At 49.4% G+C, this 13052-nt stretch overlaps 2 protein-coding genes across 2 annotated transcripts; one reads left to right on the plus strand and one right to left on the minus strand.

Moving 5' to 3' along the window:
• Window positions 1–291: 291 nt before the first annotated feature.
• Window positions 292–9275, plus strand: MVB12A (multivesicular body subunit 12A). The gene is made up of 10 exons (XM_072602485.1): window positions 292–530; window positions 4036–4455; window positions 5599–5718; window positions 6461–6557; window positions 6732–6858; window positions 7122–7238; window positions 7393–7490; window positions 7851–7912; window positions 8545–8601; window positions 8766–9275. The coding sequence occupies exons 2-10, from the start codon at window positions 4366–4368 to the stop codon at window positions 8826–8828; spliced, it is 831 nt and encodes a 276-aa protein (XP_072458586.1). The 5' UTR covers window positions 292–530; window positions 4036–4365; the 3' UTR covers window positions 8829–9275.
• Window positions 9276–10121: 846 nt separating this feature from the next.
• On the minus strand, window positions 10122–11553 carry NXNL1 (nucleoredoxin like 1). The gene is made up of 2 exons (XM_072602487.1): window positions 11148–11553; window positions 10122–10516 (listed from the first exon to the last, which is right to left on the minus strand). The coding sequence occupies exons 1-2, from the start codon at window positions 11471–11473 to the stop codon at window positions 10207–10209; spliced, it is 636 nt and encodes a 211-aa protein (XP_072458588.1). The 5' UTR covers window positions 11474–11553; the 3' UTR covers window positions 10122–10206.
• Window positions 11554–13052: the final 1499 nt, after the last annotated feature.

The following is a 13052-nucleotide window of genomic DNA, read 5'->3' on the forward strand; positions in this document are numbered from 1 at the left end:
AATGGAGTTGCTGATTCAGAATCACTGAATGGGGAAAGAATATGAGGAAATCAGAGTCAATAAAATTTATATAAGATCTACTGTGTGTCAGGGACTGTGCTAAGCTTCGGGAATACAAAGAAAAGGTGGTCCCTGCCCTTGAAGAGCTCACAATCTAACAGAGAAGACACAAAAAGCTGACAAAGGAGGAAGGAAGTGATGTGTGGTGGGGGGTAGGGCAGGGGGTAATGAAGTCATAGAGCCAGGGAATTTCTGGAGATGATGAAGTCTAGAATAGTAGCCAGATGGAATGAGAATTCCTTGGGTGCCCTCCTTAAACAGTGGAGGATCTAGTTGGCGCTCTAGGTATTTATCCTCCACCCTCCAATCAGAGGGAGGGAGGGGCCCCTTGGATCAGGGCTGCTGAGGTGGTGCATCTTGCATAATGATGAGTTACTGGAGATGATGAAGCCCAGGAATGTAGCATGTATAGGAGTATGCTTACCATTGAGAAATGAGTCCAGTGGCTGGAGAGATGTCTGTTGCGGGAAGTAAGTGATAAGACTGAGGGACCTCTCTCAGAGTCCAGCCTGGTGGCAAGTAGTGTATGTGTCCCTTAGGGGCCCCGGAGGCCCATCTTAACAGTAGTCAGGAATTGGCAGCTCAAGCCAGGTCCGGCCTAGAAACTAAGCCTCTAGAGAATCAGTAAATAAACGTTAAATGTCTACTATGTGACAGGCTAAATGCTGGGAATACAAAAAGAGGGAAAAGACAGTCCCTGCCCTCAAGGAACTTATGACCTAATGAAGAGATAATATACAAACACACATACATAGCAAGCTAAATAGGAAATAATTAACAGAGGCAAGGTAACAGAATTAAGAGGGGATGAGGAAAGCTTCCTGTAAAAAAAAGTAGAATTTTAGTTGCGATTAAAGGAAGGCAAGGAGGTCAGTAGGGTGAGTGGAGGAAGAAAGGCATTCCAGGCTGAGAGATTTCTATGTGGAACAGTCAGGAGCGTGTTGGAGAGTAAGTTGCTAAAGGAATGGAAATGGAGGCAAGGCAAGATTATAAAGGGCTTTTGAATGTCATTTTGTATTTGATCCTGGAGGCGAAAGAGAGGTACTGGAGTTTGTTGGGGGATTGGGGTGGGGGGCAGGGGAGCCGCGGGGGAGAGGGGGTGTGTGTGACATGATTGGACCTGTGCTTTAGACTGAATGGTGGATGGATTGGAGCACACAGACCCACCGACAGGCTGTTGCAGTAATCCAGGTATAAAGTGATGAGGGCCTGCTGGCAGTAGCAGAAAAGAGAAGGGGACAGATGAGAGAAAAGTTGCAAAGATGAAATCAACAGGTCTTGAAACAGATTGGATGGGGGGAGGGAGGATGAAAGATAATGAGGAAACCAGTCAGTCAGTCAGTAGGTGCTTACTATGTGCCCGGCACCGGAGATACTGAAAGAAGGAAAAGACATTCTCTGCCCTCCAGGGGGGAGTCAACATGTCAACAAATGTACAAAGCAAGTTATATGCAAGATAAATAAATAATCAACCGAGGGAAAGCACTAGAATTAAGAGGGATTAGGAAAGACAAAGGAGCAGCTGAGTGACTAAGTAGATAAAGTGCTGGGCCTGAGGTCAGAAAGGACTTCATCTTCCTGAATTCAAATCTGGCCTCACTTACTAGCAGTGTGACCCTAGGCAAGTCACGTAATCCTGTTTACCTCAGTTGCTCATCTGTAAAAATGAGCTGGAGAAGGATATGGCAAACCACTCTAGTATTGCCAAGAAAACCCCAAATGGGGTCGTGAAGGGTAGGACACAACTGAAATGACTAAATAACTGGAAAAGTAGAATTAGGAACCTGAGGGACTGATATAAAGAAGGCAGGAGAGAGGGAGAGTTTAGGGGGAAAGATAATGAGTCCACTCTGGGCATATTGAGTTTAAGATAGTACTGGACATCCTGTCCGAGATATCTGAAAGGCAGCTGGAGATGGAAGATTGGAGGACAGCTGAGTTTGGGGCAGATAAGTAGATTGTGGAATCATCAGCCCAGATGATAATTAAATTCATGGGAGATGATAAGATCAGCAAGTGAAGTCTACTTCTTGGAGAAGGGGCCCAGGACAGAACCCTGAGAGACACTATAATTGGAGGGCATGATCTAGAAGAGGATTCAGCAAAGGAGCCAGAGAAAGGACGAGAATGGGAGAGAATAGAATGAGGAGAGAATGGTGCTCTTGTAATTTAGAGAGAAGAGAGTACCGAGGAACAACGTGAAAGCCTGCAGAGAGGTTGAGGAGAATGAGAATTGAGAACAGGTCACTGGATCTGGCAACTAAGAGATCATAGCTGCCTTTGGAGAGAGCAGTTTTGGTGGAAGGATGAGGTCAGAAGCTGCATTGTAAGGGATTTGAGAGGATAAAGAGAGGAGGGGGAGTGTTGTAGACAGCCTTTTCAAGTTTAGTTACAAAGCGCAGAAGAGATATAAGACAACAGTCTTATTAATAGGACATGGAAAGATCAAATAGAGAAGTCTCTGAAGCAAAGAGGTCCTGTGCTGATGGCTTTGACCCAGGTGGACGCAGGGCCAAAGACTGGTGTGTGGGGGTGGGTTGCCTAGATCAGGTCTGAAGTGGGGTTCCCTGGAGAGAAGGGGAGGAGTGACTTAGACTGGGACTTGGGCAGGGTTCCCTGGGAAGGCTTCCTGGAAGGATTGTAATTGTTGGCTCCCAGTTTAATATCCAGATAATGTGAACAGCCATGCCACAAATGGTCACATGGGTTATTTGTGCCTGATCTGTGGTAGAACATTCTGAGCTCTTATTGGTCGGACACACTGTGACTTGACTGGCCTAAGGGTCAGAGTGAAGCAGATTCTGGGTAATCCCTTATTGGGGTGAAGATGGATTTGGTGGTGTTGATCTGAAAACTTGGTTAGAGAAAAGGCAACAGGCTAAATGCATACATTTTATGATTTAATTAATTAATTAATTCCCCATAAAGAAAAGTTACATAGCGCTATGGAGTCAGAGGTGACTCTGACTACCTAGTACAGAAATCATCTGTCTTAAGTACATTTTGCCATGAGAAAGAAACTCTCCTAATCAAGCAAATCATAAATTCAGTAAGACAGGGCAATTAACAAAGCAATGTCAGTCAGGCCTTGAGATTCCAGGCTGGGTAAGCATATGTCTCGGTGATAAGGAAAGAAACCCCACCACTACTAAGTGGCAGGCTTCCTCCCCTAAACAGATAACTGACATAGGAAAGGGTAAACAATGTTCAATAGAAATTACGACCTAAGATGTCTATATTTTCTTTACCATTAATATGCCATAACATAGTATATGTCTATAGATAATAAGATACAAAGGAAAGTCCCATTATTCAAGATATAGTGTCTTAGGTTAAAGGTCTCCTTAAGGACTGTAGAGTCGGTCTTGGCTGGCGTTTGCTGACATAGGAAGAGGCACTCTCTGAGTTTACTTCAGAGAGAACAAAGAGATTATTCCAAAATTTTATATTAAACATTATCAGTGGAAAGGGGAAGGGAACATTCGTAGGAGAGTTGGGAAAGAAAAGTCCCTTCGATGGCTGCTCCTCTGGGAACCCAGCGGTGTCTGAGTGATGAGGAAAGAGCAGTACGACTGTTAACGAGAGGAGTGAGTCCTTTGTAATGAGCCTGGAAAGGTAGGCTGAGCTTTGAATATCAGAGAAGTCTGTATCTCATCCTTGGGCAAGAGGGAGCCACTGAAGCTTCTTGAGCAGGGGAGCAGCGCTTTAGAACTATCTCTTTAGCAGCTGTGTGGACAATTGAAGGCAGAGACCCACTGGCAAGCAGCTATCCCAGGACACTTCTGACTGCTCGACTTGCTCTGACTTACTCTCCCTCCTCCCACAAAGCTACCCCTGAGCCCGGGATTCCAGGGATGGCCGGGAAGTCTGTGGTTAAGGAGCAGCTCTAGTCCTGCAAGTATTTCTGGGTAATGTAGTCCGTTTCGTAAACGTCATTAACATATCTACGCTCCCCGGGAATTTGCCCATGCGCAGGACTTTTCGTGCTCGAATTGTGCTTTCTCAACGAGTCTTTCGAGAGTGACGTCAACTGTTTGGCTCGGGTTGTGCGCCATACCGCGCAGGCTTTGCACCAAAGACTTATGGTAAGAGTGTTTGCGCAGGCGCGTCTAGTTCGCCGAATTGCCTTCTGGTTCCTGTAGTTTCCGGAGACAGCCGCCGTTGGGTCCGAAGTCCGACCAGCTGTGGGTGACTGCCGGGGACGGGATTCCAGACTTGGTCACTTCGGCGACCCTAAGCCCTCGCTTTGGCAGCCCTCGCACCCCTTCAGTCCACTTCCTTTCGCCTTGATCCGCAGCTCCCAGGATGGATTCCGGGCCCACCCCTGAAGGGGCCCCGATAGCCGGCCTGGCCTGGGCTTTGGCTTCGGCCGTCCCGCCCCGGGGCTACAGCGCGGTGAGTGAGCGAGTAGAGCCCGGCCCGGCCTGGCCTTCCTGCGCCTTCATCCGTCCCTCCGGCCTCAGTGTCCCCATCCCTCTCTGCAGAGCCCCTGTGGGTCCCGCCCCCGTGTCCCTGTGCCTGCCCCATCCCCACCCCGCCCCTGGGGCCGCGTGCCTCCCCCACCTCAGCGTCGCACCCTGGTCCCCCTTGTCCCTGCCCGTTCCCTGTGCCCCTTCCCACCTCTGCCCCTGTGGCTTCCCTCTGGCCTCAGTTTCCGCGTGCCTCCTCGTTTCCCCCTCAGTGTCCCTGTACACCCCCCTTCTCCCAGCCTTAGTTTCCCTGTGCCTTCCCTTCTCCCTGCCCCCTGTGTGCCCCTGAGCCTCCTCCAGGGTCCTCCAGTCCCTGCTCCTCCCTCTCCAACCTCAGAGTTCCTGTCCTTTTCTGCCCCGCCCCTCCCAGCATCTACCTCCACCTGATACCCCACATGCACACCTGCCTTATATCTTCATCCTCTCCTGGCCCCTGTGCCCCATGTCCCAGTTCTCTCCCAATCCCCTCATGTCCTCTTTTCCTGATCCTTCCAGGTGGGGCTTCCCCCCACACACTTCACCTCTTTATCCTCATTTGGCATTTCCCCTTCTTCTCCCTCCTCCTAGTAGTCACATCTTGTCCTGGTCCTCTCCCTCAGTGTGCTCAGGGCCCTTGTTCTCACTGATCCCACCTCCCCCACCCTCGGTGCCTGTCCCTGGCTTCTTCCAAGCCCTCTGAGTTCTTCCATCCCCCTCCTACACTCCCCCCTCTACCCCATCACTGATCTCCCACCCTTGGCCCCTCCAGCTTCAGTGTCCCTGATCTCATCCAGCCCTTCTGGCCCTGGTGTGACTATCCTTGCCCTGCCCTTCTGGTCTCATGGGCTTGTCCAAGTCTGACTCCAGAGCCTCCAGGTCTTAGTATTTTTGTCCAAGGCAGGAAGTGGGGAGATGATGTCTGGGGCCTGTGGCATTGGAAGGCAAGATTCCTTTGTCTGGGAGGTGATACGGGGCAGGAGAAACCAAAAGAACGGTTAGGGCCAGGTCTTGGGCCACTGATGCTAAACCCCCCTCCCCCCCATCCCACCCCCAATGCTCCATGGCGGTGACCTGCTTTCTCTGACCCCAGATCACAAGCACAGTGGAGGGGACACCTGCCAACTTTGGAAAGGGATTTGCACAAAAGTCTGGCTACTTCCTGTGCCTCAGTCCTGGGGAAACTGGGCCTGGCAGTGGCGACAGCAGTGAGGTAAGGAATAATAATAGCCTGCGTTCAGTTCCCATCACTCTTTGAAGTTTACAGTTTGCTTTCCCCACAGTAGTCATGGTTGGGTAAACAGCTGTTATCTTCATTTTACAGATGAGAAAATTAGAGAGGTGAAGTGATTTGTCTAAGGCAGGGGTGGGGAACATGTGGCTTAGGGGCCACATGCGGCTTTCTAGGTCCTTGGGTGCAGCCTTTTTATGAACTCCAAGTTTTACAGAACAAATCCTTTTATTAGGGCGGTTTGTTCTGTGAAGTTTGAATTCAGCAAAAGGGGTGAACTTAAGGATCTATCAAAGCTGGGCCTTGAACACTCATGTCTAGGTGTCCTAACTCTCCTATGATGGTGCTCTTAGCATAGCTCCAGAGCTGTAAGCACAGAGGACAGATACAAGGACATGCCTCCTCATCCCTGTGGCTTCTGTCCCTTCATCTCATCCTGTGTGCGGTCTTTTATACGTCCACATTGCCAGGGTCACGTTGCTGTCACGTCTCTCTCCTGCGATGACCTTCCTTTGCTCACACTGCCCTTTGTCCTGTGCTTCTTTTGTCTTCCTCCTTTCTCCCCCTAAATTTGCCCCAGTGCCAGTAATTCTGAATTAGAGCTCTCCAGGGCACTGTGCTGCCCCTACCAGAGCAGTTGTCCTCTACCTGTGCTGACTGACCCTGGCTCTCCTTTGCGCAGCTGCAATGACCGTTGTTCCTTTCCTCTTTGCTTCCCTCCCAGACTCTCCAGGAAAATGTGGTCACAGATATCCAGATCCTAAATGAGAAAACACCTCTTCCCATGGGCTTTACTAATATCAACGAGTTCCTAGATACCAGTAAGGTCATTCTCTTTACTAGGTTTTCCTAGTGTGTTTAGTGATGGCTTTATTGTGAATCCTGAGTCCTAGTCACATACGTGGATGGGAGGGTAGATACCCCAGCTAGTCAGGGATTCAATTGACCTAATTGAATTCGATATGGACCTCTATTCTCCTTCCCCTCCTGCCCAGAGGCATCAGTATCAAAAAAGAAACGGGTCTGCATGAAGCTGGTCCCTCTTGGAGTGGCTGATACGGCTGTGTTTGATGTCCGGCTGAGTGGCAAGAGCAGAGTGGTGCCAGGATACATGCGTGTTGGGTAGAGAGCTGCCCCTGAAGTCCCTGTCCACTCCAGCTTCCCCTGGCTAACATCCTCCCACATACACAACCCCCTCACTCCACTAGCCTTCCTCACACATCTAGACGCCTGATCCTTTAATCATCTCCATGTGTGCACACACACACACCCCCCTCACCCACATGTCTTAGGAGGCAGTGAACCTTCACCCCAGGGTCCCCAAGGACTGATCTTCCTTGGGTACAAATGATAGATTTCCTTCTAAAATATGTCTTACCCTCTAGGGAAATAGGCGGCTTTGCAGTTTGGTGTAAGAAAGGTAAAGTCTCCAAGCCCAAGCCCCTTCCTAAGCCTCGAAGCATCAGCTTGGGGATGAGTGGCCTCTCCCTGGATAAGTCCAGGTGAGACTAGCAGGAGGTGGGGGGGGGGGGGGCGGGGCACGAGGGGCAACCAAGACCTGGGCTGGGGTGGGGATCAAGAAGCAACATTTTACTGGAGGTTGAGGGATGACCACCCCTGCTACTCTACATGGGCATTGATTATGGTACCCTACAGTGACAGCTCAGAGAAGCTATCCACATTGAGCTCAAGACAAGGGACCATCAGAAGGAATGATTCCATTTATGAGGCTTCTAGTCTGTATGGCATCTCAGGTAAACTGAACTCTGCATTCTTACTCATTCTTACTCAACTTTAAAGGAGCAGAGGAGAGACAGGGACACTGAGGCACCTGGAAGAGAAGGGTCAGGATAGGAGCATAGTTGACAAGGTATAGAAGAAAAAACCCTTAGCCTGAGAAAAACCTGAGTTCTAGTCTTGGCTCTTCTGCCTGCCAACTTTGTAACCCTCCCTTCCCCATGGTGCCTCAGTTTCTTCTTCTGAAAAATAAGGGGTTTAGACTAGAGAATATCTTAGGTCCTTTCCAGCTCTAGCATGCTCTGGTTCCCAGGCCAGGGGAATGGGAGGGTTTTCATCCCATTGCCCTTTCGCTCATTGGTAATCTTTCTTCTTAGCCATGGATGGGGTTCCCTTCATCCTGCACCCCAAGTTTGAAGGCAAAGACAATGGTCCAACGGTGAGTGGTCCCCCAGGAGTGAAGCAAGCTATGTGATTGCATTTATTATTTAGTAATAAGTGCTAATGATACCTCACATGAATAGATAGCATTTGACAATTTTAAAAGTACTTTCCTCACAACAATATATACTGATGGGCACTCATGCTGAGATACTCTCCTTGCCCCAATTTTTCATTAAACTCCCTCCCATGAAGCAGACACTAACCATTGTCAGACCCCTCTCTGTGCCATGAGGTGCCTCATCTGACCCACTCCTATGCCATCTGACCCCTGTCCTTTTCCCTGCTCCTATAAAACAACACTTCCTATGGACCCTTGTTCAGAATTGGGGGTGGGAGATGGGTAAAGAAGGTTGAGATGGGGTGGCTGCAGAGGGTGTCAGGGAGGCTGTGAAAGGTATGGAAGAGAGTTAGGGACTCTAGGGGATGGTTGGGGGCTTTGAAGGATAAGCCTGAGCCTGAGTACTGGAGATGGGGCCACTGGAGGCATGGGCAGCCAGACTCCTAGATCTGGGTTTGCTGTGCCCTTTGTAACTCACATACCAAAGAGCCTGATGATGGCTTTGGGTTTTCTGGTGTCCTCTGGGGTTCCCTGTCCTGGGGTTGACCTTCCTCTGACTCTTCCTGCAGGGTTTCTCTACTTTTGCAGACCTGACCATCAAATCACTAGCTGACATCGAGGAGGAGGTAGGACCTCTGTCTCATAGTCATGTCTAGATCCCTGTCCCCTGAAACCCCCCAGCCCCTGCAGGTGAGGTCTTCTGTGAGAGGTGGGAGGTGGGAACTGAGATTAGAGTTCTCATGTCATTGCCCATGATGCTGCCCCATCTCTCATCTGTATGTCATTCCAGTACAACTATGGTTTTGTGGTGGAGAGGACAGCAGCAGCCCGCCTGCCTTCCAGTGTCTGTTAGCTCCCGGTGGAGAAGGGATCAGCCTTCAAGATTCTGGGATGGCAGTGCTGGTGCATTGCTGACCACAGTGCCTCTCTTCTTCTTCCTCTTGCCCTCTCTGCCCCTTGGGCAACACTACACTCCATGGTCCTTTCTGACGTCTGGAAGCCTACAGCCTGTCACAGCATCTCTGGGACAGGCAGCTCAGCCCCTAACAGGAGCCTGAGTGTTTGCCACTGATAGTGCCTGGTGAAGGTGTGGGGAGAGGTGGGGTCCTGAAGCTATTCTGCCAAGTATCAAAGGTTGTGCTCTGGCACAGGCATCTCAGAGGGTTGCCTGCTGCAGAAGGCCTTGATATGGCTCTGGGTAGGCAGGGAACAAAATTATGTGCCTTGGACTTTATTTTTCCTGGTGATAAGCCTGCAGGACTGGCTCTGTTTGCTCTTAGTAATAAAGACTTCTTCTTGATGCCATTGTTTCCTATCTTTAATAACCTGCTATGCCCTCCTCGCTCACACCCCTCAAGATGGAGAGAGCCGAGCTTCTCCTTCTGGCCCATATTCACAAGAAGATTCAGTACAGTAAGGACAGATGAGAACCTTTCAGGTATATGAAGGACAGTTCGTCCCCAGAGGGCCAAATGAGGAGCAAAGGGCAGAAGTCAGGAAGAGGCATGAGCTTTAGACTTGATATAGACAAAGGTTTTCTGAAAATTAGAGCTCTCCCCAAGTGGGATGGGCTGCCTTGGGAAGTAATGGGCTTCCCCTGGGAGGAGGTCCTCAGAGGCTGGAAAATTACTTAGAAGGTATTTTGTCCGGGAAAGTCTGGTTCAGGTATAGGTTGAATTAGATTTCCACTAAGGTCCCTTGCAGCTCTGAGATTCTGTTTTCCACAGCCTCATGCTCCTCATTTTCCTAGTGTCCTCTCTTATCTTGGAATGGTTGATTGAGGTGATTGCTAAAGAATGGAATGTAGAGTGGTCTGGGCACCTCTTATAGGTGGTTCCACGTATGGAGTTGTGAAAGGTTGGTGTTAGAGTGTCAGCCCTCATACCCTGAGGATCCAGTGGTATCTCCTGTGGTATATCCTAGGTAATTCCCTAGGAATAGTCTTGTCTCTCCTGGGGTCAGAGGAAGTTCCTCAATCCTAAGGAGAGCAGATGGGACATCAGGTAGGAAGGAATGTGAAGCCATCCTACAGGAACAAGAGGGCATGGTCCCAGAGATTTCAGGATTCATCCATAAGATAAATCCACTCTTGGATCTCAGTTCAGTATCTTTCCTGCCTCTCTGCTTTTGCAAGTTTTTGTAGGGACCCAAACATCTGGAAGTCAGTGGGCAAGTTCCTATAAGGTTGGCATCTTCCACTGAGGGCCCACTTCTGAGTCCACTCAGCAGGCTCAGAACATCACCCCATCTCCAGTCTCCTCTCCCTCACCATCTGATGTACGGCTTCTTGAAGTCTCCTTCTCGACCTTATATTTGAGTCGCCGGATGGGGTCAGTGAGGCTCCTGGGTGCCAAGTCATCAAAGTCTTCAGCAGCTAGGAAGTTTCGGTCTATGACCTCAGAGGCCTCCTGCCAGTTCCAGAAGCAGGCAGGCCCGAGTCGGCCAATTTCCTCCACAGCATCCCTGGTGAGCACCTCCCCACTAGGCTTCAGCACAACTACCGTGGGGACGTGGTCTACAGCAAACATCCGCTCAAGGTCCCTGTGAGCAAGTTAGTGTGAGGCCTCAGTGCCTGGGGGTTGGGATAGGATGGGACCAGAAGACTAGACTACAACAGAAGCCCTTCCCCCCACTGCTTAGAACAGGTCTTGGGGTTGGGAGAAGGTCTCCCTTTTCCTCTTATCTCTTAAAGAAGCGAGCTGCTACTTTGAAGAAGGGAGAGCAGGAACTCTGGGTTCCTGTTCCTACTCTTATAAGGGGCGGTAGGAAGGGAGCATGGCCCCTATGGGATGTCTCTTAGGAGCTGATAGATAAGGCAGTGTAGGGAAGAAGCTGAGCTGGCCCCAGGTTACTAGGCCATAAATCCAGAGGCCACTGTGCTCAAGTATGACCTGTGATGAGAAAGGCAGGGGAGAGGTCAATACCTCTAGGTTCTAATCCCTTGGCCCTATGGTATAAATTGTTAAATATTGGCTTCTTTTCTGTTCTCCATGCCTTGTTGTTCTTCAGCCCACCTCGATAAAAGGCCTAGCTTCTGTCTCTCTGGGTCTTCTGCTAGGGCAGGCAGCACTGGTGGGGTGAGGGGCCACCTGGAAAGTCTCTACCACCTGCCCCAGCTCAGAGTTCTTACCTGGCTCTCCCTCCCCTAGTAAGGGCACCCAGCTAGGCTTACCTTTTCAGCTCATCCTGGAATGGCAGGAACAACCACTTCCTGGGCATATCTCTGAGGAATGTGTCCTGTTGCTCCTCAGTTTGGTCCTGGGAGATATATACTAGTGCGATCTGTGAGGACCTGTTCACGTAGAACTCATCTGTGAGCTTCACAAAGAAGTCTTTGAGGATGGGGGCAAAAGCCTGGCATTGAGGGCACTCCCCAGCCCCAAAATACAGCAGCAGCACCCTGTTGTCCAGCCTGAGGCTCAGCTCCTGCTCTGTGTCTACCTCATCCCCCTCACTGTTGTTCCTTATCAGGACTTTTCCCATGAAGAGAGAGGACATGCCTGTCTTTCCTGACTCCCACTGGCCAGCTGTGAGACAGGCCCGATTCAATTTTTGCCAAAGAGCTTGTGAGTAAAAGCAGTGAGTGTCATCTGAGGTGATTTTTCAGGATCTTGGTGGGGGCCCTTCTATGAATAGAATGGCTTTGGGAGGTCAAGTCCTCTGTAAGGTTAATCTCTCTAAACCTCTAACCTCTTTCTCACAGTTTCTGAGCCCTAGCTAAGCAAGGGCAGAAAAGGCTGCTGTCTAGGGGGCTGTGAGGGAAAAGGGACTCATGGTAAGGGATGGTCACCAGCAGTGGACTGAGTTTCTACCCCCTTTGCACCAGTGAGTACCTTAGTTTGGGCTCTTCATCATCCTTTAGTGAATCCTTTTTTCTCAGGTCAGCCTCTGACTGTCTCCTTTTGGGCTCCACAGATCTGGCTCAACCATGCTAAGCCTCTGTCAAAGTCCTTGTCCTTTAGAAATCAATCTCTGGTTCCATGGTAATAAAGGGTAGAACAGTCATCCAACCCCACAGAATCACAAAGCTCTGATGATGAAAATGTTAACTTTTTGGTTCAATCCAATGTGATTCATCAAACATTTAGTGAGCCCCTACTATGGGCAAGGCATTGAAGGAACAAGGCATCTAAGAGTGAAAATGACATTCTTCTTGGTCACAAAGTATGGTCCAGGGTAGTATGTAGTGGGGTAAAGGAGAGTGAAGCAAGGCACTATGACACATTGGAGGAGGGAGCAATGAGGGTACTGGGCAGATGGCTCTCAAAGGAGAAAGAGATACTTAACAGAAGCAGATGGGGGGTAGGGGAGGTCTGTTTCAATCAAGGGTAAGGGGTGCCATGAGCAAAGTCATATAGACAGAAACTGAACACAGAGAGTTCAATTTAACTACAACAAAGAAATTGTGTGAACTGGATGTTTAGGTTGGAGCCAGATTGTGGAAGACTTTGAGTGCCAGGCCTGGGAGTTTAAACTTTGGAGAGTCCCTGCAGGTCTGAGTAGATGTCTCATTATCATGAGGTACACTGGGCAGATTAATGGGCATCAGAGTGGAGGATGATTTGGAGAAAGAAGCGAAGCAGGAGGGTGAGTTTAATAAGCTATTACACTAGGTTGAGTAAGAAGAGACAAAGATATATAGGGCTGGGGGAGGGGGAGCACAGTAGAAAGGACTGGATGCCCGACATAATTACAGAGGCAACAATGCCAATTGTTGGTGGCACGTTAGATGTGTAGAATGTATGACAAGAAAAGCTTATAATTCCAAGGTTAGGAACCTGGGAGACAGGAAATGGTGGCACCATCTATTAATATAGAAGTTAGAGGGTAGGACAGGTTTGGGGGTGAACTGTTCAAAATTACAGGATTTGAGAGTTGGAACAGGCATCACTGACCATCTAGTCCTACCAATGCATAAAAGGAATCCCTCCTAGAACATACCTGATAAGCCTGTGCTCGAAGACTTCCAAGGAGTGGGCATGAGCCACTCTAAGAGCAGCCCACTCCACTTTGGAATGGTTCTAATTATTAGAAAGTTTTGCCTAGTGTCTCTTTATAACCTGTATACCTTGCCCCT

Source organism: Notamacropus eugenii, chromosome 4, assembly GCF_028372415.1.
Source record: "Notamacropus eugenii isolate mMacEug1 chromosome 4, mMacEug1.pri_v2, whole genome shotgun sequence".
In the NCBI taxonomy this organism is placed as follows: Eukaryota; Metazoa; Chordata; class Mammalia; order Diprotodontia; family Macropodidae; genus Notamacropus; species Notamacropus eugenii.